The sequence below is a fragment of the Protopterus annectens genome, chromosome 10.part0 (genome assembly GCF_019279795.1).
Source record: "Protopterus annectens isolate FY-2018-M chromosome 10.part0, PAN1.0, whole genome shotgun sequence".
Classification (NCBI taxonomy): domain Eukaryota; kingdom Metazoa; phylum Chordata; order Ceratodontiformes; family Protopteridae; genus Protopterus; species Protopterus annectens.
Genome location: NC_056744.1, coordinates 478810506 through 478836925, shown reverse-complemented (window position 1 = coordinate 478836925; position 26420 = coordinate 478810506). Strand labels below are relative to the sequence as shown.

At 39.1% G+C, this 26420-nt stretch overlaps 1 protein-coding gene across 1 annotated transcript in view; it reads right to left on the bottom strand.

Moving 5' to 3' along the window:
• CFAP57 (cilia and flagella associated protein 57) overlaps positions 1–26420 on the bottom strand; it is a 1240893-nt gene that overhangs the window by 1046593 nt on the left and 167880 nt on the right. Inside the window, exon 4 of the mRNA XM_044085374.1 lies at positions 10967–11226. Within this exon, the coding sequence (XP_043941309.1) occupies positions 10967–11226 (260 nt within the window). The remainder of the gene's footprint in view (positions 1–10966; positions 11227–26420) is intronic.

The following is a 26420-nucleotide window of genomic DNA, read 5'->3' as shown; positions in this document are numbered from 1 at the left end:
TTTCCTTTTCTTTTTCTTTTTCATTCAGCTTGTCTTTAGATCACTTATCTTTGTTGGCTGGAGAAGAAGCCACAAAGGAAGTAGAAGCTGCTGTAACTGAAAACCCTGTCTGTTGGGGAGAAGTCCCTTGACTATGAACTTCTCCCTCCTGGTCTTTGTTTATAAGTAATAATTTCCACAAATGAATGTCTAGAGTTGATATTGATGGCTTTAAGTAGAGAGAAAAGTAAAGGTTTAGGTGATGTAGTAAAGATAGTGGTATATATTTTACAATGAATTAAATTTCTATTCTAGGTATAAAATTTGGGAATAAAGACATAAGTAGAATTCAATGGGAATAACAATAGAAAGAATAAAACAAACTTGTATTTTCTGCAGAAACTATAAATTATCATTCAGCAAAAAGGCTTATTTGGTAAATTCAGTACTGATAGGAAAAATAGCATGCTTAGCAAGTGCATTTATGTTGCCAACAGTATTTGAAAAGGAATTATATAGGATTCTAGATTAAACCCAATAAAAGAGGAGTTTATATGTAAATAAAGAGGAAGGATGTTTTGGGTTAATTAACCAAGTGGTATATGCTGCTTCATTAAATTTGTACAAAGTGTTAAAGTAGATAAATGAAAAAGATAAGAGATTAGTAGCAAAACTGTATAAATATAATTAAGATACATTTCGGGGTATGGTATAAAAGAGTAAATGAGAAAAAGAGTGTATAAATGAACAAATAAAATGTTACCAAGAAAAAATATTTTTGTGGAGAATAAAAATTGATATAGAAAAAGAAAAAAAGGTATGGTATAAGAATGTAATGATAATACATTACTATGTAAAACCATTGAAAAATGTAATAGATGAAGAATTAAAGCTATAAAAATAAGAAGCAAATGGTGTAATCAGAAAGTAGAATGTCGAGATTTTTTTTGTGGAGACTAGCAATAGATAAATTATAAGTAAAAGAGAATATGCCATCTTAAAAGATAAGTGATAGAATATGCTAAAATTGTCAAGAAGAAGAAGAAACTGCTGAATATATTGAACATAAAAGTAAAAAGTTATGGGGAAATCTCTGTAAAGATTTTTTTCAAAGATATAAAAGAAGTGGATAAAATAAACATGGATATGACGAAGTATGGATATTATAAGAACAGAAGTAATGAATATGTTAAATGAATATATAAAAAGTTATTTTATGTCATATGGGTTATATGGAATAAAATAAATTATGTTTAATGGTAAATGGATTTTAGAAACAATATTAAGTAAAATCAGATGGTGGTTATGGAAAAAGGAGTGGAGATCTAATAGGAATAACATTTTAGTATGATTGTAAGGAAAATTATAAATAGATATAAATATATTTGTATATCTATATATTTCTACATTTGTAAATATTTGTAAATATGTAACTATGTTGTAAATAAGAGTTCTTTTTGTATATAAATAAATAACCCCTACTTTTTTCAGTGGGTGCTGTGGGTACTTTTACACCCATCTGTGCTATCATCAACTCAGGCAGAATGGACCTGGGTTTAACATCTCACCCAAAGGATGGCACACTCAGTAGTGTAGCACCTCCTTTATGCTTCACTGCAGTGTTTGTGATCAAGCTACCTTGAGCGGGAATATAATCCTCAACCTTCTACACCAAAGGCATGTGTGCTGCCTGTTGTGCTACTGATACTGCTAATATATACTGCTAATAAAATTATTTACTTAAAATTAAGCAAAATACATTGATAACTACATACATAGAGAGCTTATATCACTGTATAGGGAAATTCAAATAAAACTGTTGAGCAAATATTTATTTAAAAAACCACTAGCTACCATCTAGTTGACTGTATACCTATCTTCTAGCAAAAAGGTGGCTAGAGTTAACTATTCCTAATTTGTAAATTGCTAGCTAGTTGATAAACATAGACAAAATTATATAAATGTGTGGTCAATGTGTCCATGGAAGCAGTCTCCCTCTTTTTTTCTTTAAGTGTCCATGCAAGATTTTCATTCTGAAATTATTACCTGTGTTATTCAGAGTCCTTTGACACACAAAAGATAGTGGGATTAATTAAAATACAGTTCTTAGAAAAAGGGCTATGGAGTCCACTTCCATTCACACAAGAGTGTGAGATTACGTAAAGCACAATTCTTAGTGGAAGAGACAATTTAGTTGTTGATAAATTGGGGGGGGGTACTGGGATTGTTTCATGATGGCAGATATTCATCCAGCACTGTCACTTCTGGCAAGCTTCCTTTCCATGTATTTAGGTCTATCTCTCCTGACTCCTACTTCCTCCTTGATCAGTGTTTTAAAATGGTGCCTTAAGACTATCCTTACCTAGCTAATTCCAACCCATTTATGGTAACACTGCTTCACTGACAGGAAACCACAGTCTATGAAACACTAGCCCTCAATGAATCAGGGACAAATTCAGAAGTAATCATGGATAATCAGGGACACTTAAAATACGAGTACTAGTAGCTTGGGACATTGACAGAACAAGTAAATATGAATTAATATACTTTTTCTGAAGTAAAAGAAGTCTAAAACTAATTATTGTCATTATTTATTAAGTGTAATTCACCACTTTTTCTCCAAAAATCACCAGTCCTAGGAGGGTTAAGAGTGACAAAGCTAAAATCTGAGTCAGAATCAGGGACAGTTGAAAGGCCGTGTGTGTGTGTGTGTGTGTGTGTGTGTGTGTGTGTGTGTGTGTGTGTGTGTGTGTGTGTGTGCATGCGAGAGAGATTTTTAAAACAGTTTAATTTCTATCATTTTGCTACATCGTACATCGCTTCTTTAAAAAAAAATAATTACACATTTCCTTAGTTCCATAAAAATTATCCAAACCCACTAATCACAATTTTGTGATTATCTGTGTTGTGGTCATGTCTCCACTTATAACATAAAAGACAACTTTTGAATGAATGGCAACTTGTAATCCAATATCCTGCTACTGTTCACCTTGCTTGTAATTGTACTGCAGAATGAAAGGCAAACAGTTGTGAGCAGTCCAGAATGTATTAGTGATCAATCACTAGTTATTACTTAATTAGCAACCAGTTATCCTTTAGCCCAGATATGTCCAACCCAAGGCCCGTGGGCAGCATGCGGCCCTCAGAGCTCTTCCATGCGACCCAAGACCCTTAAGTCCAAAATCAACATTTGTTCTGGGGTTTTTTTTCACGCCCACAACCTTTAACCTCAATGTCGGTGTGCACATGCGCCAAAAGCACCGTTCCTGTTTAATTTTTTCATGCCAAAATAGGACCTGTGTGTTCGTGCTGAAGAAGGATTTGTCATTCGTGCTGAAGAAGAGGGATTTGTCATTGCCTTTAAAAAGGACAGCAACTCCTAACTGTATTAACAGGTAAGTATAAAATCCTGCTGTTATTTTTTTAATTATATGGTTTGCTACTAGACCTAGAAGTCCCAAGCTCGGAAAGGTAACTAGACAAATAAAAGAGATTTTAGACCTCTTTATGCTGTACTATGAGAAGTTTCTTGCTTGTGAGTCTTGGGAAATGAGAATTGAGCAAAAAGCATGCATTTACTAGGGATTTACAACTGATGCATCAATTCTAGAGAAAAGTTAACAACAAAAAATAGAGGCAAGGATTAGTTTAGTAGAATGATAGAATAAATGAAGAGTTTGGTGGGACAATCATCAGGCAAAACACCTGGTTTTAATGGAATTCCTAAAGTGGTATGTTACTGAGTGTTTGAAGGTTTTATTTCTCCAGGTGTATACAGCATGGAGAAATCATGTGTTCTTTGACAAGCAGTCATGGTGGTTTTATCCAAAGAGAGCAGTCTTACCCAGAAGCTTTTACCCATTTCTGTGTTAAACCATGATTGTATAAGAACAGAAAAAAATTAGTGAGCAAAAGAGATTGTGCCTTTGGACTATTCAGGTCATGAATGTAAAAAAAGTTATGGTGATTAATTATCTCTTTGATCTCAAACATGCAAAAATATTGAAGTAATAGCCATTTGCTCAGAATGGATTTTAATAACTGCTTAAGATGTCATTGTAGTCTCACAAAAATAATCATGCTTTAAGAAGTAAGGTTTGCTACTAAAATGGCTTGCATATTACTATTATTGTTGTTATTATAGAAGATAATACTGATTTATTTTGTTAATAAACCTTCACTGCAGTGGTTAGCTGTAGTAGGGAAATGTAATTATCTGTGTGAAACTACTGTGAATTTTCTTCTATAAATGTTTGTTTGTTTTTCTTTCGGCTTTTCCCGGTTAGGGGTCGCCACAGCAGAACTCCGGTCCGCTAATGATTGGCAGTCGATTTTTTTTTTTTTTATGGTGGCGTGGTGTCAGCCCGATGCCCAACCTTCCACGAAAGCACGCCCATTCACTCATGTCTTTCGAACGCCACGCAACTGCGGGGAGGACATGCAGACTCCTCACAGAAGGCGCTCCAGCTGAGAATCAAACAGGAGAAACTCTTGCTGAACGGCGACAATGCTACCGCTGCACCACCGTGGCTGAATTTTTTCTATAAATATTCATACCCAAGTGCTCTGGTATTTCCCAGTGCTTATCATTGTATTTTTAGGAATAAAATATTTTATGCTTATCTTTTTTCATAAAAATTGTATCTTCACCTTCAGCAGGCAGTAGCAAGGTCTGTGTTTTCCATTATCAGTTGCCAGCCCTGTCATACTCTTAAAGGCTTAAATTTAATTGTCTATTCCCTACCACAATAAGCAATGCAACACAGTAGAGAGGAGTTTCCTGCAACAAGGATATTTTCATCCAAGACAAACAGCCTGACTTTAGTCTAACTGATAGCAATTTGTTTAGGAATGAGTGTGTGTGAGTGAGTACCAGATACACCTATGGTGCATACAATATGAAAACCGTAGTTTCTACTTCTCCGAGTTTCTTATATTCCATATTATTAATGAGAGCTGTCTCAAGGCAGCCAGAAGATGAAAAGTTAAGATGGCCTAGCAAGATCTAGCTAGCTACATACTACATTATTGCAATCTATACTGTTTATCATTTTTTGCCATTAACAGTACAGGAAAATGATAATAAAGTAAGAAACAAAGACAAAAGCACAATGCTCATTGCAAGACAAACACATGACAAACTGATTCATTGTTATCCATTTATGTTATGTTGGAGCTATAGATACCCATCAAAAGCAATGTCATTAAATCATATCAAACTCAAGCAAAAATACAGAATTGCTTTTCAAATGTCATTTCTTTGTACCCCTGTCCATTCAACGGATTTTGGCCCTAAATCCCTGTAATGTACCTGTTAATTAATTTTTTTATTTTTTTTACAACTAAACTAAGATGTTAACTGTTAGATTAAAAATTTGAATTAGAATGAGAATTTGAATTTTAGGGCAAATATTAGGCATTACATTTATTCATTGTTCAAATGCACCTACAGTACAGCCAGGGGGCCGACTTTGGTCATCGTCCACAACAGCGAAACAGTTAACTATATGATACATTTTATATGCAGCCCCAAATCCATTTCTGTTCACTCAATGTGGCCCCGGCAAGCGAAACGGTTGGACACCCCTGCTTTAGCCCGTATTATAAAAGAGGAGCTTCCAGTGGCTAACAGGAAACATGCCATGCTTGACTTATGTAGTAACTTAAAGGTTATAGTGTACAAAAAAACAGCAAAAGCTGTGTGATGTTACCAATCAGTTTGGATGGATATGACATAGTCTATGCTCATGATAAAATCTGGCAGTTCACTCAGAATCTGAAAGGCGGGTACCAGCTTTCTAAATGGCAAACTATAAGAGGCTGCAATTATGAAGTTTTAGACAAAGACATGTATGGCTGTTTTTTTTGTTTTGTTTTGTTTTTTTTTTTGTTTTTGTTTTTTTGTTAGAGACAAGCAGAGGAACTGTCTTCTCCAGCACCAGTTTTAAACAAAGGGCTCTGCATTTTTATACAGAATTTAGAGGCATCCAAGCATGTGCTGCAAACATGGACTTGTTAAAGTGTTATAAGAACAAACATCAGGATTATGCATTTCAGCACTTCAGGTCAGACGCTATCAAAAATTAAATAGCCATTGAACCACATTTTAGAAAAATGCTAGAAATGCTTTAAAAATTGTCACATATGTGTAAGAAATATAGCAAACAGATGAAAGGCACACTCTACAGTGTGAGTTGAAGGTGCCTCATCAGAAAGCATGATAGTTACCAGCAGCATCCCTCAGGACCTCTACCACTTCCTTTTGGTATCTACTTATCAGATCGTCAAGTAGAGGACCAACACCACTGGCTAATAATGCTTGCAGATTACTCCAAACTGGGGGTTGTTGTTAAGTCATTTCTAACACCCAAACCCTCCAGAATGAGCTTGCTCTAGTAAACTCTTGGTGTGCTAAAAATGGGCTCAAACTAAATAGTAAAACATGTGGTATTGTCACTTTGGGTCAACATCCAATCTTATCATCATACTGTATAGACAATATACAGCTACAAAACAAAAACCTAGTCAAGAACCTGGGAACTTGGATTGATAACTTCCTCTCTTTTCACCATCATGTGACAACGTTTTTCAGGAAATCCTTTTTATTTAACACAGCTGATTACCAAAGAAATATCATTAGTCAAAAGAGGTAATCACTCCCTTAATTAATTAGACCCTTTATAAAGTACAGTGTCCCCTTTTTGATGTAGCTTACTAAAATATCAAACAATTAGAAAGATTCCAAAGTTTTATAACCAAAATGATCACAGGACTAAAGTCCCTGAGCTATCGAGAGAGGCCGGAAGCTCTATCCCTTTATTCAATGTCCTACAGACATTTTAGGAAAGATCTCAGTCTTGCTTGCTTGCTGTACGATTACAGACATGGTTGTTCTGGACCTCTTGAACTCATGGAAATCCAAATGGTCCAGATCTCAGCCTAGTGGGCAAACTGAAACTTCCAGCACTCTCTCTGTCCAACCAGTGCTTCCTGTCCCTGCCCAAGTAGCTTACACACACTTTGAGATAAGAGTTTATACAACCACACAAACACTCCTGTGGAAGGCTGGCACAGGTTTTCCAGCTGTGCCCCTTTTACCCAGACTATACAGTAGAAATCACTGCCACCACCCAGCTAACATTTATCAGCTACTCAAAGGCCTTATGAAAGGGTGTCCAATTAAAGTGTGCAATATTATTATCCAAATGGTAAGTGCGACCGAACAGTCAAGACTTATTCCAAGTGACTTGGTACAGTATCACTATATACATGCAATGTACTCTTAGAGCTTAAATTATCTCTACACAAAACAGCCACAGTTGAAAGGTTTAAAAATGTTTAATAATAAATAATAAAAATACAAGACAATAATTCTTACTACACAGTGCTAGTCATGAGTTCAGAGATCACAGGGAAATACTTAAAATGATACAGTAGAAAAGTTCTGACATCACAGAAAAACAAACTAGTCTAATCTTCCTATTTCCTAGCTATATCTACGAGAAAACACAGTTCTAAAATCCTACTTACATATAGACACAGGCAGAGTGGTGAGTTGGATGTTCTCAAGACAAATGCTCAAAATGTTCTCATTCTTTCTGTCCTTAAATTGATAGCACAGTGTCACTGATTCATTTCAGATTGCATCATTTCTTTCTGGTTCCCAGGCTAACAGACTCTCAAAGGTTAATAGACCTTGATTTTGCAAATGGTCAGGAAGCCAAAACAATAAAATAAATTATACATGCAAATTCTAGCCATTAACTCTGGCCTCAAAACAATAGGCAGAATGCCTTTATCCAGACATCTTGGCTCCGAATTTTGACATCAAAGAATTGACTTTGCTTTGTTACAGCAGAGTGCACTGTTATATTTTTGCAGTTCCACAGTTAACACCATTTTTCCCATTTAAGAGAACAAGCCTGTAGCTTATAATAATATTTACAAATGAAAGAATTATCTACAAAATTCTATCTGGCTAGGCTGGCAGCCTTCACCTGTCTTCACATGGTTCATCAGTACTAGAGCCAGGGACTTAAATCTTCACCAAAAGGTAAATAAAATACATTGCAGGGACAGGTTTATAACTCAGTACATCTCAAACTTCTGAAGTGAACTTGCCCTGCATGTTAAGTAGTGTGACTCATTATCATCCTTTAAATATAACCTAGATGTCTGGATGGGTATCCACAAATTAACTCCAGGATTGACTGGTATGCCCCTCCTGAATTAAAGGGAGGGTACTGGCAAGACATAAATGATCATATGACTTAGTAGCCTTGGAATATCTATGAATCTGTGAAAATCGTTGACAGAGACGGCATGCCTGAGCATGTAAAGTATAATGCTGTTAAAGTTTACATCTACTGGCAAATGTTGCCTGATAAGACTCTTGCCTACATGGCAGAAAAAAATGCCACATGATTTATGAACACGAGTGACAATGTGCTTGCTGTACATGTGGACAGTATATGCTACTACTGCTTATTGTAGGCTAACACAAAACCAAGATGTTTCAAAATATGTGAACATGAAATCACTATAGTTGGAAATATTTTAAGAATGATTCTGTGTGTATTTTGTACAGGCTCAACCACTGCCAGCACCACCCTCCTCCAAAAGCTGTTTTTTGACTGATAACTTTGAAACACACCTCAGTGTTAAGGTGCATGAAAGATCAGACAGCAACATCAGATGTGAATTCTTGCCAGCAACACTATTGCCAGCATAAAACTAATGAGTCAAGGTATTTTATGTTATATAAAATTAAACTGCTGTTATCAATTTTGAGTGGCAGGATAGATGATCCAAACCTGTTGCATATGATGAACAAGATCATAATTAAAGATGCAGTGTCTATGCCAGATGAGAGTTGCAAAGAAGTCTATGTTGACAAAATCAGAAAAAGTTGGACAAGATACGGTATGGTCTCCTTCCTTAGCACTAAGTCATGTGCAGCTCTTCGTAATCTAATTGATACATTTAGTGAAAATTATAACTGGAAATTAAATTTATTTTTAAACAAAGATGCTTTAGAAAGTGAGTGATACACTTTAAGCCTATTCAAGAATTCACCTAGTTCCTTCTTACAGGTGAATAGTGAGTCAAGGTATTTTATGTTATATGTGAATAGTGGAAAGGAGAGAAGGACTTTATTCTAAAGACAAGACAAGCAATGGGTAATGAATTGGTTCCACTTGCAACTACTGTAATAAGACACATTGCAAGATTGTAAGTCCTACTTGCTACCATTGTTAATACAGATTTTAAGACTATGTTAGTACAGCTGCTGGTGTTATTTATAGCACATTATTGATAGTTTTTCAAAGAGGTCTACGTCCTTCATGACTCAGAAAGGAAAGTAGAGGTCCCTTATCAGAATCAAATATAAGAAAGAGAAAAAGGACTGCCCCTTAAGCCTCTCAGGGTAACTTGTGTCTAAGCCTGTCTGTTGTTCTTGCCAGGAACCTCTTTATCTTTTCAAGATGAACAGGGTGTTTTGTTAGGATACATGTAAGGAAATTACACTCAAGCAATGCCACCAGCAAGGAGGTAACAAGAAAAAGAACTCCCTAGACTGACCGGTTATCTCCCTTTGAAAAACTTTCCATAATAATGCAGTGGCCTGCATCAAAGAAAGGACTTCAGTCTATAAATATACAATGTCCTTTATGACAGCATCCAGTTAGAATTGCTTCCCTTAGCATAATAGACAGGTGAAATTATTTGCTTCCCAAATGTGATGATGGCGCAGTTGCTACTGCTGAGAGAAATCGTTTTTATACCAGATGTCAGTTATGTCCATCTCATGCTAGAGTACTTATGTGTTTGCGAAGGGGAAAATAAATGTACCAGATTTATATTAATTGGCAAACCTGGTCACATAGAGGGTGTTGGTGTCAATCTGGATATCTGAGAAAAAGATTCCGGAAAAGTAGATTATGACCACTGACTCTCGGGTAACACACTGGTGACTTCTACTTTTATGGACAGTTGGCCACTTAACATTATTACTTGGGTTATTCCAGGCAGCCTGCTGGCTATCTAATGAATCACAAAAGTATTAATCCTGAGCTCTTTGAGTTTACATATGATCCCTGCATGACAAATACTTTGGCTGGTGGGCTGCATGCACCAATAATCCCTTATCTAGGGGCAGCTGTGACTTTCTTGAAAAGAGGTTGGCAGTTATTCCAAGCATGATCTGCCTTAAACAAACATATTCATTCATGACCATCTCTACTAAATAAACAATATCCTTCTGAATTAATTCCAAGAATTATCCTCTTTATAAAATTGCAGATGATACAGGTGAGGATGATGGACCTGCCTATAATTTTCAAGATCAGCTGTGTCTGCTTCATGAACTGGAAATAATGTGGTCTGCTACCTTGTTTAAAAATAAAGCCATTGCTGGGATTTTTGTTCAATTAGGTTAGCAGTAGCTCTTTCAGGTATTGTCCAGTGTCAGAGAGGAAGGAACCACAAATATTGTCCAGGCCTAAGAAAGATAGGGCTGCCCTTAGAGGTGCCACTATTTGGTCTTGGGTGACATATGGAAATTCACAATCCAGGTAATATAGTGGGGATATTGTGTGCACTTACTCAAACATGAGCTACTTTTAATCAAGTCTGAAAAAGGTCACCTTTGAGCATTATACTACTATTGCTATTAAATGCTATTAGTCTGTTGTTTTTTTAAGTTCAGCCATATAAATTCTTATAATGTATACAAACTGTTTTATTTATTGCCAGTCAAAATATTTAATAACCATATGAGTAGGTCATCTGGGGAAAATAATACAACAAATGACTTAGTTTAGGGCTTGCAAGCTAAACAGCAGAGTGGTATCCAAATAAAACTGAATTTTTAATTTCCTCATCTGCCATAAGTACACAGATTAAAAACTATTCTTCTTGGGATTTAGTTTACATTCACTGAAGACATGAAAAAGCTACTTCAGTCAAAATCAATTATATACCTCACCTGCTTGTATCATGAGGAGAAGATTCTTGCCTCAAATTCATCTCCCAGCGCACATCTGCTGACTCAAAAAGGTAGAGCTTGCCAGCTTCAGTACCAGCGATAACATGATCTTCTGATACCCAGGCATGGCACAGGAAGTTTTGTCCCTCCATCTTCTGAAAGCTGGTCTGTTTTAGGGTAGCCTCAGCATAACGATAAAGTCGAAATACATTATTCCCTGTAACACATAGCTGGGTGTTGTCCTGGGGATTGAAGCTCACCTGAAATTATGAAAAGACCATTAAAAGAAAAATGCTCATTTAATACCTTATTAGTATATCTGTTTTTAAACTTAAGTGGAACACATATTTGAGTATTCTAGCTTGTTTACAACATTTCAGTCTAAGTATAAAAATGCAAAAGAGTACAGCAATATAGATCACAAACTTTCTAACATTCAATAAGGGGACAAAGAAAGGAAATCCTTAGGTAAGGAGTGGTACATGTATTGTAAGACAGGAAGAAGGACTAAAGTATTACCCTTTCTAAAAAAAAATTCACACAGAAACTGAAGAGGACTGAGCTAGGAATGTAGTATGGGATAAAGAGAAGGAGACTGCAATTACAGTCAACTGACAAAAATAGAAAGAACAGTCCAGATGGATAAAACGACGGAGAAAGGTACAGGTTGTCCTTGGTGAAGCAGATATATCTACAAACCATCTCCCTCAAGATTGACACATATTGGACTTCCTTTGAATGACACCAACAGCTAAGGCAGTTAATCATCTCTTTTGTTTACATTCTGAGTGAGAATAGGATGGTGCTCAAGACTAGGGTCATACTAGCCTTGGAATTATACTTTTGACAGCTCTAGCATGACTCTCTTTATATAATCCAGTGAAATGTTGTAGTTGCATATGGTGTAAAGGGACTTAAGAGCCCTACCCACTTTGTGTATTCTGGCTCCTGAAAGGCAGCTCAACATCATTCTATTTTTCCTAAATCATGTAGGTGGCGTATCTGTGTGTTTCTCTGTGGAACCACCTATGACTAGGACATTTCTTTGTATTTTGTTTGATCAATGGGACCTTAGGGCTCAGGTCAACCACTGTGGTGAATCCTCTGAGAAGAGTTTGTGATGGGTGGTGATAAAATTGAAGTATGTGAAGTTTCATTGTGTTGTTGAGGAGTTGGAGGGTCAGGCTTTCACTTCAGGGAGTTGTGAGTCTTGGAAGAAACTTCTTAAGTACCTCAGCATACAAAGGCCTCTATTTAGGTGAGTGGCACACTGGTGCAAGGTAGATGTGGGCACTAATAATATTATTGGTGCTGTGAATATGGTATGATGAGACACTAGCTTCCAACTTAAGTAGGTATTTGCTGAGCAAGTAGTGGTTAAATACCTAAAACAATATATATATATATATATATATATATATATATATATATATATATTATCTTCTCTCTAAAGATAAAACTACAGCAGTGTTCAGAATGGCACAAAACACCAAGAGCAATAATCTGTATCCAAAATTAGCAAGGCAGTATCTCTGATGAAAAATGACAACAAAATATGTGTACTACTAGTCTTGTAGGGACTGATATTAAGTATTATCTGGAGAAATTAATTTGCAGTTAGTTGTAGCAGTAGCTCAGTTTTGCAGCTCAGACTAGCACAGTCAAATGAAAGGAAAACAGCACACAATGCAAAACAACTTAAAAGAAACAGAAAAAAGCTAGTAGCCAGCTGGAAAACAACTTATTACAAACCCAGCAGTGGTTAAATGCCTAGAACAGCAGCAATGCCACCTTCTCTCACAAGAGTATTACAGCTGTTTTCTGAATAGCCCTAAAACAGTTTGCATAGTAATTGTATCTAAAATAAGCAAGGCAGTAAAATGTCTCTGATGAAAAACAGCAACAAAATATGTCCTTCCCGGGTTTTATAGGGACTGGTACTGGGTTACAGCATGATTGTTTTAAAATATTAAATATGATAGGAATTACTTGATATTTTATGCTAATGAAACTGCAAAATAAATCTGTGCAATCTATAAAGTTAGAGGTATATAATCTGACTAAGCATGAAAAAAGCACTGTGGTGCAGCAGTTAGCATTACAGCCTCGCAGCACACAATTCCCCAGTTTTGTAGCTATACAGCAAATCATTTGAAATCATTAAATCCACTTTAAAATTAATTTTGAAGAAGTTTCATGTTAGTCTTGCATGTTGAGAGAAGGAGGATTTAGCACTCAAAAGTAAATGAGAAGAATGATGAATGGGTTAAAGTTTTTCCCAAAGAAAACCTGATACTCTGCAATTCCATTCCACTGTAAGTGGTTTTGTGAGTAAGTCACTTAGTGAATTTGGAATTTTGAACAAGTGTTGCTGTCCTTTCCCCAGTATGTGGTGTCCCACAGGTAGATTATAGAAAAGCAGGAGCTGTGGAAGACTTGCTTCCATGCAAGAAGATCCTCTGCAAAAGAAAAAAGAAAAAAAAGAAATACTTGTTCAAAATTCCAAACTATCTCAGTTATGGAAATTCGCAGTTCTGTACTTTTTTGTTTCAAAAGGTATCTAAAAGAGATCTATATGCATGTCCTCTGTGTGTCCAGGTATTTTTTTTTCTGAATTATCCAGTTTCCTCCAGCACCTCAAAGTCATGCCATATATGAACTGGTAATCCTCCAAATCCTCGAAGTCACCCAGGGTATGTGTGTGTATGTGTGTGTGTGTGTGTGTGTGTGTGTGTGTGTGTGTGTGTGTGTGTGTGTGTGTGTGTGTGTGTGTGTATCTTGAGAAACAGGCACCTTATCAAAAAATAGATAAATTGCATACCACAAAATGAATGAGTCAAGAATGTCTGAATACAAATGTACTGTAAAAGTATGTGCACTGTCCAAAGCTGCAACAATACCTTTAGATGGCTGAACACCTCATTAATATATGTGACACAGCATGATCAAGGTGAATTCTTTTTCAACAAATATTACCAAGCAAAACAGATGTAACATATTAATTACTTAAATTATAATAACACTTGTTCTAATTAAGATAATTACCTGACCTTGCAAAAAATAGATGCGTTGCTTAGTCATTAGCTTGGAGCTTTGATAATGCAAAAATATTTACTTTTGAGTGCCAAATCCTCCTTCTCTTGACATGTAAAACTAACACTAAACTTCTTCAAAATTAATTTTAAAGTGGACTAAGTTTGAAAGAAAATATATTTTACTGTCTGCTACAATCTGAAGTTGAGCAGGGAAGAATGCTGAATGGATTAATGTCTTTCCCAAAGAAAGAAGCCTGAATACTCTGCAATTCCATTCTACTGCAAATGGTTTTGTGTGTATGTCACACAACAGGCAGGATCTGAGGCCTACTGCCAGAAGATGCCTCTTTCAAAGCCTGCATTAAAATATTTATTTTAAGGAAAGTATAGTTGTGTAAATTTGCACTTACCCATAACAGTAGATTCCCACTGCTACAGTAGCCTTTAGGCTGTATGGGTTGAGTCCTGCCCAAGACACAACAACTAGCCAGCTTCCCAAAGCTCTGGCTCCCTCCCATACCTTTACCATGAATGCTATTTGGGCAGCCTTGTGCTAGGAAAATCAGCAGTCAGTGGAAAATCTCCAGGCCTTTCTTGCCCAGAAGTTAAGAAGCCAGCATACTCATTATGAACCACTAAAACATGTAATGACAAAATGTATATGCCAACAAATAACTATATAAAAGATTGGTGAATGGATGGTGGGTGAAATTACTGCATTAGTAATATGAACATCTACTGTTATGGGCAAGTGCAACTTACACAACTGTACTGTGTTCATCATTCCCACTTTAGCAGTAGCCCTTAAACTATATGGGTTGATTACCAACGCCAATCCAACATGTGAGGAGATAGGCTATGGATCAAAGTGTCCCTGGAGAATGGCCCTAGCAAAGCCTGTCATGGATCTAGAAAAATAATCCATTTTATAATGCCTTGCAAAGGTATCCACAGAAGACCATGCAGCTGCTTCTGGAATACTTCTAGAGTCTACCCCTTTTCAATACACCAATAAAGAATACAAGGCTCTACCAGAATCAGTCTTTATGCTGCATGGAACTGGTTTACCATGATTAAAATAACAAAAGGCAATTGCTGAGGACAACCAGCTGGAAATAGTCCGTTTTGACACTGCTTGAATTTTTTTTCCCAACTTAAGAAACAAAGTGTTTTTAAGAAAAAGGCAGCTGAAATAGCTGCTACCCTAGTGCTACCCCGGGTGAGTAAATTATAATTGCTTTTTAATCTTCCTATCACATATGTCATAACAAGAAGAACTAGGGTAAGCTAGCCATCTAGGTGAAGTCTGTTTGACAATAGAAATATGATATTTATCCTTCTGCTTTTTTTTCCCTTTCCAGGCAGTATCTTAGCTTTCTATAAATATCATATAAGCAGTAGACACTCATTCCTATTTTGGTGTACAGGAAAAAATCCAGGTAACTGGATGGAATGTTTTTATAGAAAGTGAACGAACAGCTTTCATCATGAATGTCACAGTACACTCCATATTGCCATGTTCTATTCATTTAAATCCCATTACCCATTATGACATACATCTTGTCAAATGATAAACTTGACTGCAGCTACTAAGTAGTGTTTTCTTGGTAATACCAACATTTCTACATAAATCCTTCCAACTCACATAAATACAAACCATGTCCCTCTCTCATAGACACAGGCTCCATCAAAATTCTCCCATTATCCCTACCCACAGTTCAACCAACCTCCCTCATCATGGGCCCTCAAGCTCCTTTCCTCCTTATCATGGCCCTGACTCTTTCTAATTCAAGTTTTCTTTCCACATATAGGAAGGTCCATCCACCAAAAGGTTTCTAGATATGTCTCATTAATACCCTAAGCATAATGAATAAAACTGGTTGCTTAGAACACTGGTTAACTATAGAGACCCAAAGCATACTTGTTATAAGTGAGACCTGGCTCAAACACCTAACTCTCCCTTCTACTCTAATAAACAGTAACTACTGAACAACCACCCCAGACAAAGGTCAGGTGAAGGCATATTACTAAGAAATCACAATCTCTACTCCACTGTGGTAGCCACTAACACCTCTGGCAATAAGCCTAATTAGGTATTCTCTTCAATAACCATTGGTGCACATGTTTATTTGATGACAGCAACAGTTTGCACCATCCCTCCTTGCTCACTTAACATTTTTGAAAATATATTACAAACATTTTAAAAAACACATTAGCAGAAACAAAAAAAAACAACTTGGAGACTTTGACTTTGATTAATTTTCCTGCAGGGCCTTTCATATTGGTTCCTTTCTCTGTCATTTTAATGTCATCCAAATGATAACCTCTCCATCCAGACCTAACCCAAATAGTTGAAGTCAATTCCTCCTTAACTTACTTATTACCAGCATTCCTCACCATATCTCAGGCATATCCTACTTACATACCAGGGGAGAATTTGAGACTGCCCATCCAGTTATCTGTGTTTACCCTGAAGGTGGCAAAGGTGACAGTCTGCTTGTCACGTAGTAGAAGTTTGTTCCAGAGATGAGGGATAAGTTGAAATGTGAATCTATTATGCTAACATGTATTATTTATCTGTTGATTAAGGTTTAGTTTATTTAACCAAGTATTTGAGATACCATTAGTTCTGCAAAGGAACAGGAGGTCAAATAGGGTTGCTTACTTTGTGGCTCAAAAGGCTAGACACAAATCTCCATGAATGAGTCTGTAACAGACTAAGTGCAGAGAAAGGCTGACAGTCTCTCCTGATAACCAAGATCTTTCAGGCCACTGACTTTTTTACTTATAAATCTTTGAGGTCTTTCATGCTGTGTGATATGTCTAGACAAAGGATGCATTCCATTTAGTAATGGGTCTAATAAAATATGAGTAAAGGAGAATTAAGACTTCTTTGGATCTAGTAGAAATGCTTTTGGAAAATAGATGAAACCGATAACAGGCTTTCTACTACTTACTACTGTGGAGACTTGATGGTTAAATTATAAGGAAGTATCAACAAGTGTAACCAAATCCCTTACAACAGTGTCTGATGTGAGGGGTCCATCACCTATATGGCAAGTGAAACTGTTTAGTTTACCATAATAAGCTATGCTATTTTTTTTTCTTTTTTACATTTCATTTGAAACAATTGTCTTTGCACCGCAATACCTCAGTACAAAGAAAAAAATGATCAATTTCAACAATTGGCTAAGCTTCTGGTGTCATCCAGTGTCTGTCAGCCTGGGATGACATGCTCGATAAGCCGCATTGCTTCACAAGAGACGGTTTGCACCTGTCACCCCTAGGCTTTCAAATACTGGCCAAGGCTCTTGCTGCTCCCATAGTGCCTTTTTTAGGCAAGGCTCAAAAGTCAAACCTACCTCTGTAAACAGCACAATTAACAAAAAACTGAGGGTTATGCTACTCAACACCAGGAGTTTAAATCTCAAAATGCACACGCTCAAAGCACTCCTCAGTATGGAGAACTTCGACATCTGTGCAGTAACTGAAACCTGGTTCAAGGCTCCAGAGAGCAGCCCAGCACTACCGGGCTACAACTCGTACCACACATTTCGGCGACAAAACACAGACCGAAACACAAAAGGAGGGGGTGTATCCATATTCATCAAGGATACCTACACCTCCAGGTTAGTGGCACAGCATGATACCTCTGAGATCATCCTTGTGCAACTAACATCAGGCAAATTTGCAATGCAAATTGTGGCCTGCTACAGATCACCCTCCACGACCCAGGACCACCACTCCACCTTTCTGGAGACACTGGAAAACATGAAGGTCCTACCAAACACCCTGATACTGGGTGATTTCAATGACCCTACCATTAACTGGGAAAACTACTCGAGTACAAACTCCCAGGTCCAGCGCTTCCTGGAATTCATCAACTCAAATGCCCTGGATCAGCTGGTAAACTCCCTTGCCAGAGGTGAAAACATACTGCACCTGGTCATCATAAACATGGGCGACAGGTGTTCCTCACTGGAGGTCAACCCATCACTGGTTAGATCAGACCATAAACTAATCACTCTGGATGTCCACACCTCACCACCACCCCCAACTAAGGAAACCACAGTAAAAAAATTTTCTAAAGCAAACTTCGCCTTACTTAAGACAGAGACTGTAAGTTTCACAGCCCCCACGCTAAAGGATAACGCTGCCCAAGATGCAGAAACCTTTACAAATGTGCTCTATGAGCACCTACAAGGATGCATGGATCATGCCATACCTAGCAAAACCAAGACTCATTTCTCTAAAAGAAGGAAACCAGTCTGGTGGACCCCTGCCATAAACAAGCTATACAACAGAAGGAGGAAACTAGTTCAGAAAAAAAGCAAATTCCAAGAAGGAAAGACACCCCTGATCAATAGCAGTAAGAAACTAAAGTCCCTCATAAAATCATCCAAGGCTAACTTCGAAAGAAAAATAGCCAAGGATTCAAAAGATAACCACAAAGCTTTCTTTAATTATGTTAAGAATCTAAGTAGCAACTCGTAGATATGCACTGAACTAGTGCAAAATAGCACAAAATATACTGAACCTACTGATATTGCCAACATCCTGGCAGATAGATTCAGTGCAAACTTCACCCCCTTCTCACCCCCAAAAGGGCCCACAACAATACCGGAAAAGTGTAGTGTCCCAGAAATCACAGCCGCACAGGTAAAAATAGCCCTTTCAAAAGCCAAAAACACAGCGTCAATGGGGCCAGATGGTGTCCCAGGCTGTGTCTTGCATGAGCTAAAGAATGAACTAATCCCCCACCTAAATGCACTGTTCAACCTCAACCCACAATACCGGAAAAGTGTAGTGTCCCAGAAATCACAGCCGCACAGGTGAAAACAGCCCTTTCAAAAGCCAAAAACACAGCGTCAATGGGGCCAGATGGTGTCCCAGGCTGTGTCTTGCATGAGCTACAGAATGAACTAACCCCCCACCTAAACACGCTGTTCAACCTCAGCCTCTCCACAGGCTACGTGCCCATAGAATGGTGCACAGCAACGGTTATTCACTCCACAAAGGAGGGGCCAAAACTGACCCTAGCAACTATCACCCCATAAGCCTGACTAGCCTGGTCTGCAAGGCTATAGAGTGCATCATCATGGAACTCATTAACAAAGACATTGGGAACATCCAAACCCTTCATCCGACCCAGTTCGGCTTTGTTAAGGGCAGATCATGCCTACTAAACCTGGTTGACTTCTTCGAGTCAGTCACCAAGGCCATAGATGAGGCAAAGGTTGTTCACACAGCCTACCTTGACCTCGCCAAGGCTTTCAACACCATTCCCCACTCGGGTATTACAGAAAAACCCATCAGCCTGAACATAAACCCCTACGTCATGAGATGGGTTGCCAGCTGGCTTACAGACAGAACTCACACAGTAAGAATAGCGGGCTCCAGGTCCGACTCTAAACCAGTCACAAGTGGTGTCCCACAAGGCTCAGTCCTGGGACACCTACTGTTCGGCATATACTTCTCAGAAGTACAGGCAAACACAGGAGGACTATGACTAACCAAGTTCGCCGATGACTGCAAACTGGGAGCCATAATTGACTCTCCAGCTGACACAGACATCCTCCAAAAGGGCCTTACTAAGACAGACACCTGGTGTCAAAGTCATGGCCTCAAGCTAAATGCCAAAAAATGCATAGTCATCCCATTTGGGAAAAACAAAACACCCACGAATTACCACATAGGTGGCAACCCCATTAATACAGAAGAGGTAATAAGAGATCTGGGACCCAGGTAGATAGTAATTTCTCCTTTGACAATCATATTGCCACAGCAGTTAGGAAATCCTTCTATATGGCCCATCTAATTACTAAAGGGTCTGCATCTAGAAATAAAGAGGTTATAGTGCCCCTCTACTCATCACTCATCAGACCCATCATAGAGTACAATGCCCCATTTGGGATGTACCTCACAAGACACGTCCAACAGCTGGAGAGACCACAAAAGTACCTCACCAAGAGGATTACTGACCTCAAACATATGTCCTATGCAGCCTGACTGAAAAAACTCCGGCTGTACTCAGTGGCATATCGCTTACTCAGAGGTGATCTCTGCCTGACTTACAAAGCCATGTCCAACTCAGAATTGATGGACATGCTCCACCTAAAGAAATCCAAGTCACTATGAGCCGCGTGCTCTAGTGAGCTAAACCTTGTCACAACAATAAATAGAACATGCTGGAGGGACAGATTCCTGTCACAGAGACTCCCCATGCTCTGGAACAAAATCTCAAACTACATTAGGCAGAGCCCCTCACTAACACTCTTCAAGAGAAACCTTGACGATTGGATGGGTAACAGAAAATACAACCCCTGGGATCACTTCATTGGCTCTGCTTGACAGAGGATCAGTTAATTAATCAATGGGGTGGTGAAAGCCGACACACTCTGGCTAGGCTTATAAATGCCCTTGGGCAGATAGCCTAGTACCTACGTATGAACCTATAATTGTGAGTCAGATGAAAATTGGAAAACAGCACCCAGTTTACAGTCATCTGCAAACTTAGTTAAGCATAGGCCATGAGTGCTGGCCTGAATGTCTGAGAAATAAATACCAAACAAGAGAGAGCCCAAAACTGAGCCCTGTGATACACCACTGGTAACCTTTTGCTTTCATAAGTGGCACCTGTGACTCTTACCACATGGATTTTGTCAAAACAACCAGTTAGTTATCCAAACTGACAGTATAATGATTTATATTCAGATTTACAAATTTGTCAATAATGCCTGCAAAGGGAATTGTGTCAAAGGCCTCATCCATGTCTAGATATGCTGTATGCACTGCATAACCACTATCCACTGCTTCAGTTATTTTAATAAGAAATTAATGGGGTTAAAGAGGCAAAAATAATATATCCAACTTTAAAACTACTACATCTAACAATACTAGCATTAATAATCTGTCTACCCTGAATTACCTTAATATCTCCTGTAAACTACTCCCCCCCCCACACACACACACAGGACAGTTCAACTCCCCACGTTCCATAACCCCCTTCACCCACACCCTCCTCTTTCTTCCAGCTGGACTATCTCCTTTTATTTCAGAGAAATCTCATGAAAATCTGTCAGAAAATTCCTTGAAAATTCATCACTAATTGCAACCTAGACCATAGCAGCATACCCCCATTATTCCTAAAAATGTGTGCTAACCAACTTCCAAATGTCTTGTGCAGATAATTCAATCTCTCATTCACCACAGGTAAAGCCCACTTCAAACACTCTCTCATTATACCCATTCATAAGTCTTCCTCTCTTCTAACCCACATAACTACTGTCCTATTTCTATATTCTGCCCAGTTACTAGGATTTTTGAAAAACTCATTTATGACCAATTTTATTTCTACTTCAACAGATATGGTCTCCTTGTAAATCCACAATGTGGCTTTATGGGAGGCTATAATAACTTAACAATTTATACAGTCACACGCAGTTTCTTTTTAGGTATAGAAAACAGGTAGCTAACAGAGGTAGTCTTCACTAATCCATGGAAAGCATTTGGAAGTGTAAATCATGCATACCTCTCAGCTGTCCAGATTTTTGCCTCATATTTTTGGTCTGTTCCTTGAAAATGTGTGTTTTATCACTAAATAATTAAATTATGGGAAGGAGGTTGACATAATGGTTATGGTATTTATTTACCTTATAGACACAAGGTGCAGGGTTTGATTCTCATATGGGGTAATTGGCTAGGCTTAAAATGTCCCAAAAAAGGTTATCCTGGTACTAATCTATGAACCTATGAACTAAATAATGGCATACGTATGAGTTTCGGACTTCATATCCTTTAGAAAACATGCAAGCTAACACAAATTTTGTTTTTCTAGCAACTTTCTAAGTTTATAAGAGCAGTATTTAACATACATAGATTCATAGGTTCATAGGATCATACTAGGCTATCTGCCCTAGGGCATTTATATGCCTAGCCAGAGTGTGTTTGGCTTTTGCCACCCATTTTAAATTAATTTTGCTATGCCCTTTTTCGAGATTAGTATGCTGTGCCTCTGTCTAACAGTGACACAGAAGTGATACCCGGGGTAAACCTACGATCTCCCATCCACTCATCAAGATTCCTCTTGAAGAGAGTCAATGAGTGACTCTGCCTAACCTGGACTGGGATTTTATTCCAGAGTGAAGGGAGCCTCTGGGTTATGAATCTGTCCCTCCAGCATGTCCTATTTATTTCAGTGCTGAGGTTCAAGTCTCTTGAGCGTAGCTCGATGGGATTTGGATTTTCTGAGGTGCAGCATGTCCATTAATTCTGGGTTGGACATGGCTTTATACATCAGGCACAGATCACCTCTGAGCAGGCGGTATGCCACTGAGAAGAGCTGGAGTTTCTTTAACCGGGCAGCATATGGCATCTGTTTGAGCCCTTTGATCCTCTTGGTGATGTACTTTTGGGGTCTTTCCAGTTGCTGCAGGTGTCTGGTAAGGTACATCCCAAAAGGGCATTGTACTCAATTATGGGCCTGATGAGGGATGAGTAAAGAGGCACGATGACCTCCCCTGATCTAGATGTGAATCCCTTCATGATTAGGTGGGCTATATAAAATGTTTTTCTAACCACTTTGGCCACGTGGTTGTCAAATGAGAGACTGCTATCAACTTGGGTCCCCAGGTCCCTAATTACTTCTTCTGTACTTAATGGATTACCACCTATGTGGTAATTTGTGGGCACTTTGCTTTTGCCAAAGGGGATGACTATACACTTTTTGGCGTTTAGCTTGAGGCCATGGCTCTGGCACCAGTTGTCTGTTTCTATGAGGCCCTTTTGGAGGATGCTTGTGTCGGCTGGAGAGTCGATTATGGTGCCCAGTTTGCAGTCATCTGCGAACTTGGTCAGCCACAGTCCTTCCGTGTTGCCCTGTACCTCCGAGAAATATATACCGAACAAGAGATGCCCGACTGGAATATTGTATCGAAGGCTTTTGCGAGGTCCAGGTAGGCTGTGTGGACCACCTTCCCCTCGTCAATGGCTTTGGTGACTGTTTCAAAGAAATCAACCAGGTTTAAGAGGCAGGATCTGCCCTTAACAAAGCCAAACTGGGTAGGATCCAGTGTCTGTAGGTCCCCAATATCTTTATTTATGAGGTCCGTGATGATCCTTTCCATAGCTTTGCAGAACAAGCCAGTCAGGCTTACGGGGTGATAGTTTCCAGGATCCGTTGAGGCACCACCTTTGTGGAGAGGGACCACTGCTGCTGTACGCCACTCTTTGGGTACATATCCTGTAGTAAGGCTGAGACTGAACAGTAGTTTATGTTTGGGTTTAGCTCTTCTTGGAGTTCATGTAGGACACAGCCCAGGACACCGTCTGGTCCCATTGATGCTGTGTTTTTTGCTTTGGAGAGGGCAGCTCTTACCTGAGCATCTGAGATGTCAGGGGGGCAGCACTCTGCTGGGATAGATATTTGCCCTTTTGGTGGGGAGGGGGGGGTTTGCGCTGAACCTGTCAGCTAGGATGTTGGCAATGTCTGTGGCTTCTGTGTATTTTTTGTCATTTTGGACTAATTTTGAGCATATCTGGGAATTCCCACCCAGGTTCCTAACATAACTAAAGAAAGCCTTGTGATTATCCTTAGTGTCCTGTGCAATTTTTCTCTCGAAGCTGGCCTTAGACAATTTTATGAGTGCCCGTAGTTTTTTGCTAATACTGATCAGAGATGCCTTCCCTTTTTGGGATTTTGCTCTATCATGTAGTAGCTTCCTCCTTCTATTGTATAGTTTGTTTATGGCTGGGGTCCACCAGACAGGATGTCTGCCTTTGGAGGACTGGGTCTTGGTTTTATTTGGGATTGCATGATCCATGCATTCCTGAAGGTGTTCATAGAATGCGTTTATAAAGGATTCTGCAGTCTGGGCCGTACTTTCCACAGGCCCAGGGGCTATGAAGGATTCCACCTCGGTTTTGAGGAGCATAAAATTTGTTTTAGAGAAGTTTTTCACTGTGGTTTTCAGGGCAGGGGGTGGAGTTGGGATGCGAATATACAGTGAGATTAGTTTATGGTCTGATCTTACCAGTGAGGGATACACTTCTGGTCTGGAGCATAGAGTCCCCATGTTGGTGATGATCAGGTCCAGTATGTTTTCCCCTCTTGTGGGAGTGGTAACAAGTTATTCCATAGCATTTGAGTTTATAAATTCTAGGAACCTTTGGGCTAGGGTGTTGGAGCTAGAGTAATGCTCCCAGTCTATGTTTGGGTAGTTGAAGTCACCCAATATAATGGTGTTTGGAGAGACCTTCATATTTTCCAGTGTTCTCAGGAAGGCCGAGTGGGGTTCCTGGGTTTGGGAGGGTGGTCTGTAGCAGGCTATAAACTGGAAGGCAGTTTTACCCACTGTTAGTTGTACATGGATAGTCTCTGATGCTTGCTGTGCCACCAACCAGGAGGTGTGGGTATCTTTGACGAATATTGATACTCCCCTTCTTTGTGGTTCGGTCCAAGTTTTGGGGAAAAGCATGGTATGAGGTATAATCTGGTAGTGCTGGGGTGCTCTCGGGAGCCTTGAACCAGGTTTCTGTTACTGCACAGATATCGATGTTCTCCATGCTAAGGAGAGTTTCGAGTGCGTGCATCTTGAGGTTTAGACTTCTGGCATTGAGTAGCATTACTCTTAGTTTCTTATCCCTTGTGATACCTATGGAGGTGGGTTTGTCTTTTGAGCCTTGCCTAAAAAAGGCACTATGGGGGTAGCAAGAGCCTTTGCCAATATCCAAAAGCCCAGGGGTGACAGGTGCAAGCTGTCCCTAGCGAAGCATCGTGGCTTGTCGAGCATTTCATCCCAGGCTGATAGGCATTGGATCCCCTTTGAATGACACCAATACTTAAGCCAATTGCTGAAATTGATCATCTTGTATTCATAGTGTGGCATCATTCTTGGTGAGGGTAAGATGCTACTCAAGGTCAGGGTCATACCGGCCTGGGCTACATGCTCAGAGAGCTCCTCTAGGTCTCTTTTCATGTAGTCCAGGGAGGTACGTCTCAGGTCATTCACACCAGCATGGACAATGACTGGGTCATATTTGTACTTGCCTTGGAGTGACCTGAGTGCTTGTGTTATGTGGCGGATCCTAGCGCCCGACAGGCAGCTCACCGTGACCTTCTCCTTGTTCAGCCTGGTGAGTGTGACGTCAGTGTGCCTGATGATAGAGTCACCTATTACAAGTGTATCAGGTGTGTTGTTTAGCCTTAAGGGTTGTGACTGTTCGGCACACTGGCTTTGTGAGCTATGTGTTGCACGTGTTTTGTTTTGGGGTAGCGGTTGCTTGGGTGTCTGCTTTGGAGGTCTCTGCTGCTTAGGCAGATTTTTATTTACAGCCTCAGAGTATGTTTTTTTGTGTTTATGTGTTTGGTTTGCTGTCGTGGTAGGTCTATGTGAGACTGGAATTGTAGTGAGTGTGGTTTCCTTCTCCTCCTGACTGGTTTCGCCAGTACTGAGTTGAGAGAGCTTAGCTTCCAGTATGGCTATATGGTTGCATCTCTCACATGTGTTGGAATTTGTTAGGAGGAGGAGAGGGTTGTCTGTGTACATGAGGCAGTTGTAACATTGCCTCAAGATTCCCAGATTCACCAGCTGGACCGGAGAGGAGATTGACAACTGACCTTTGGACATGCTAGAATAGTATTGGGAATTCCTTTATAATTGAAAAAAAGGGCCAATGGGGAACGAGGTACTCAAGGGGAGTTTGTGAGGGTGTAGTGCTTTTAATATTTTAGTGCTGACTTATATAATTGCTTTAGTGAGCAAGTGCCAGGTATCTTAAATGCAATGTATTACAGGTAACTTAAATGCAAAAACGACAAACAGTAACTTTCTTTCAAGTGAAACAAGGAAATAAGTACAGTAAGCAATGCAGATATCACTAGGGATCCACAGAAGCACTGAAAAGCCACGTTTTAGGTGGAATTAGAGTTTCAGGGAAATAAGCAAACAAACAACAAGCATACAAATAAAGCTAGATTCAGCAGGCCTGGATCTAGTCTATGCTACAACAAACAAGGTGTACCAATTTCAGTAAGAAGCAGTTCAAATATGCAGGCACTATAAGCCTTTAACCAGAAATTCCCAGCTCAGAAGGGCAGAGTCCAGCCTCTCCTCCCACAAGAGTGCAGACCATGAACCCTTTTAATGTAAAATAACTGGCCTGTAGTTCTAGTGCTTAAACCAGAACTAATACACTTTTAGAATAACAGACACTGAGCCCTCAATCAGCAGTTCACAACTTAGAAGGATGTAAGCTACCTGTCCTGCCACCACAGTGCAGGCCACAAACCTTCCTAATGTAAAACAACTGGTCTGAAGCCCAAGTGCTTAATCCAAAAGACTTAGAATGATAGCTACACTTTAACCAAGTTACTACCAAGCAGTAATAAATACAATTGAATACTTTAAAGAATGCCTGGA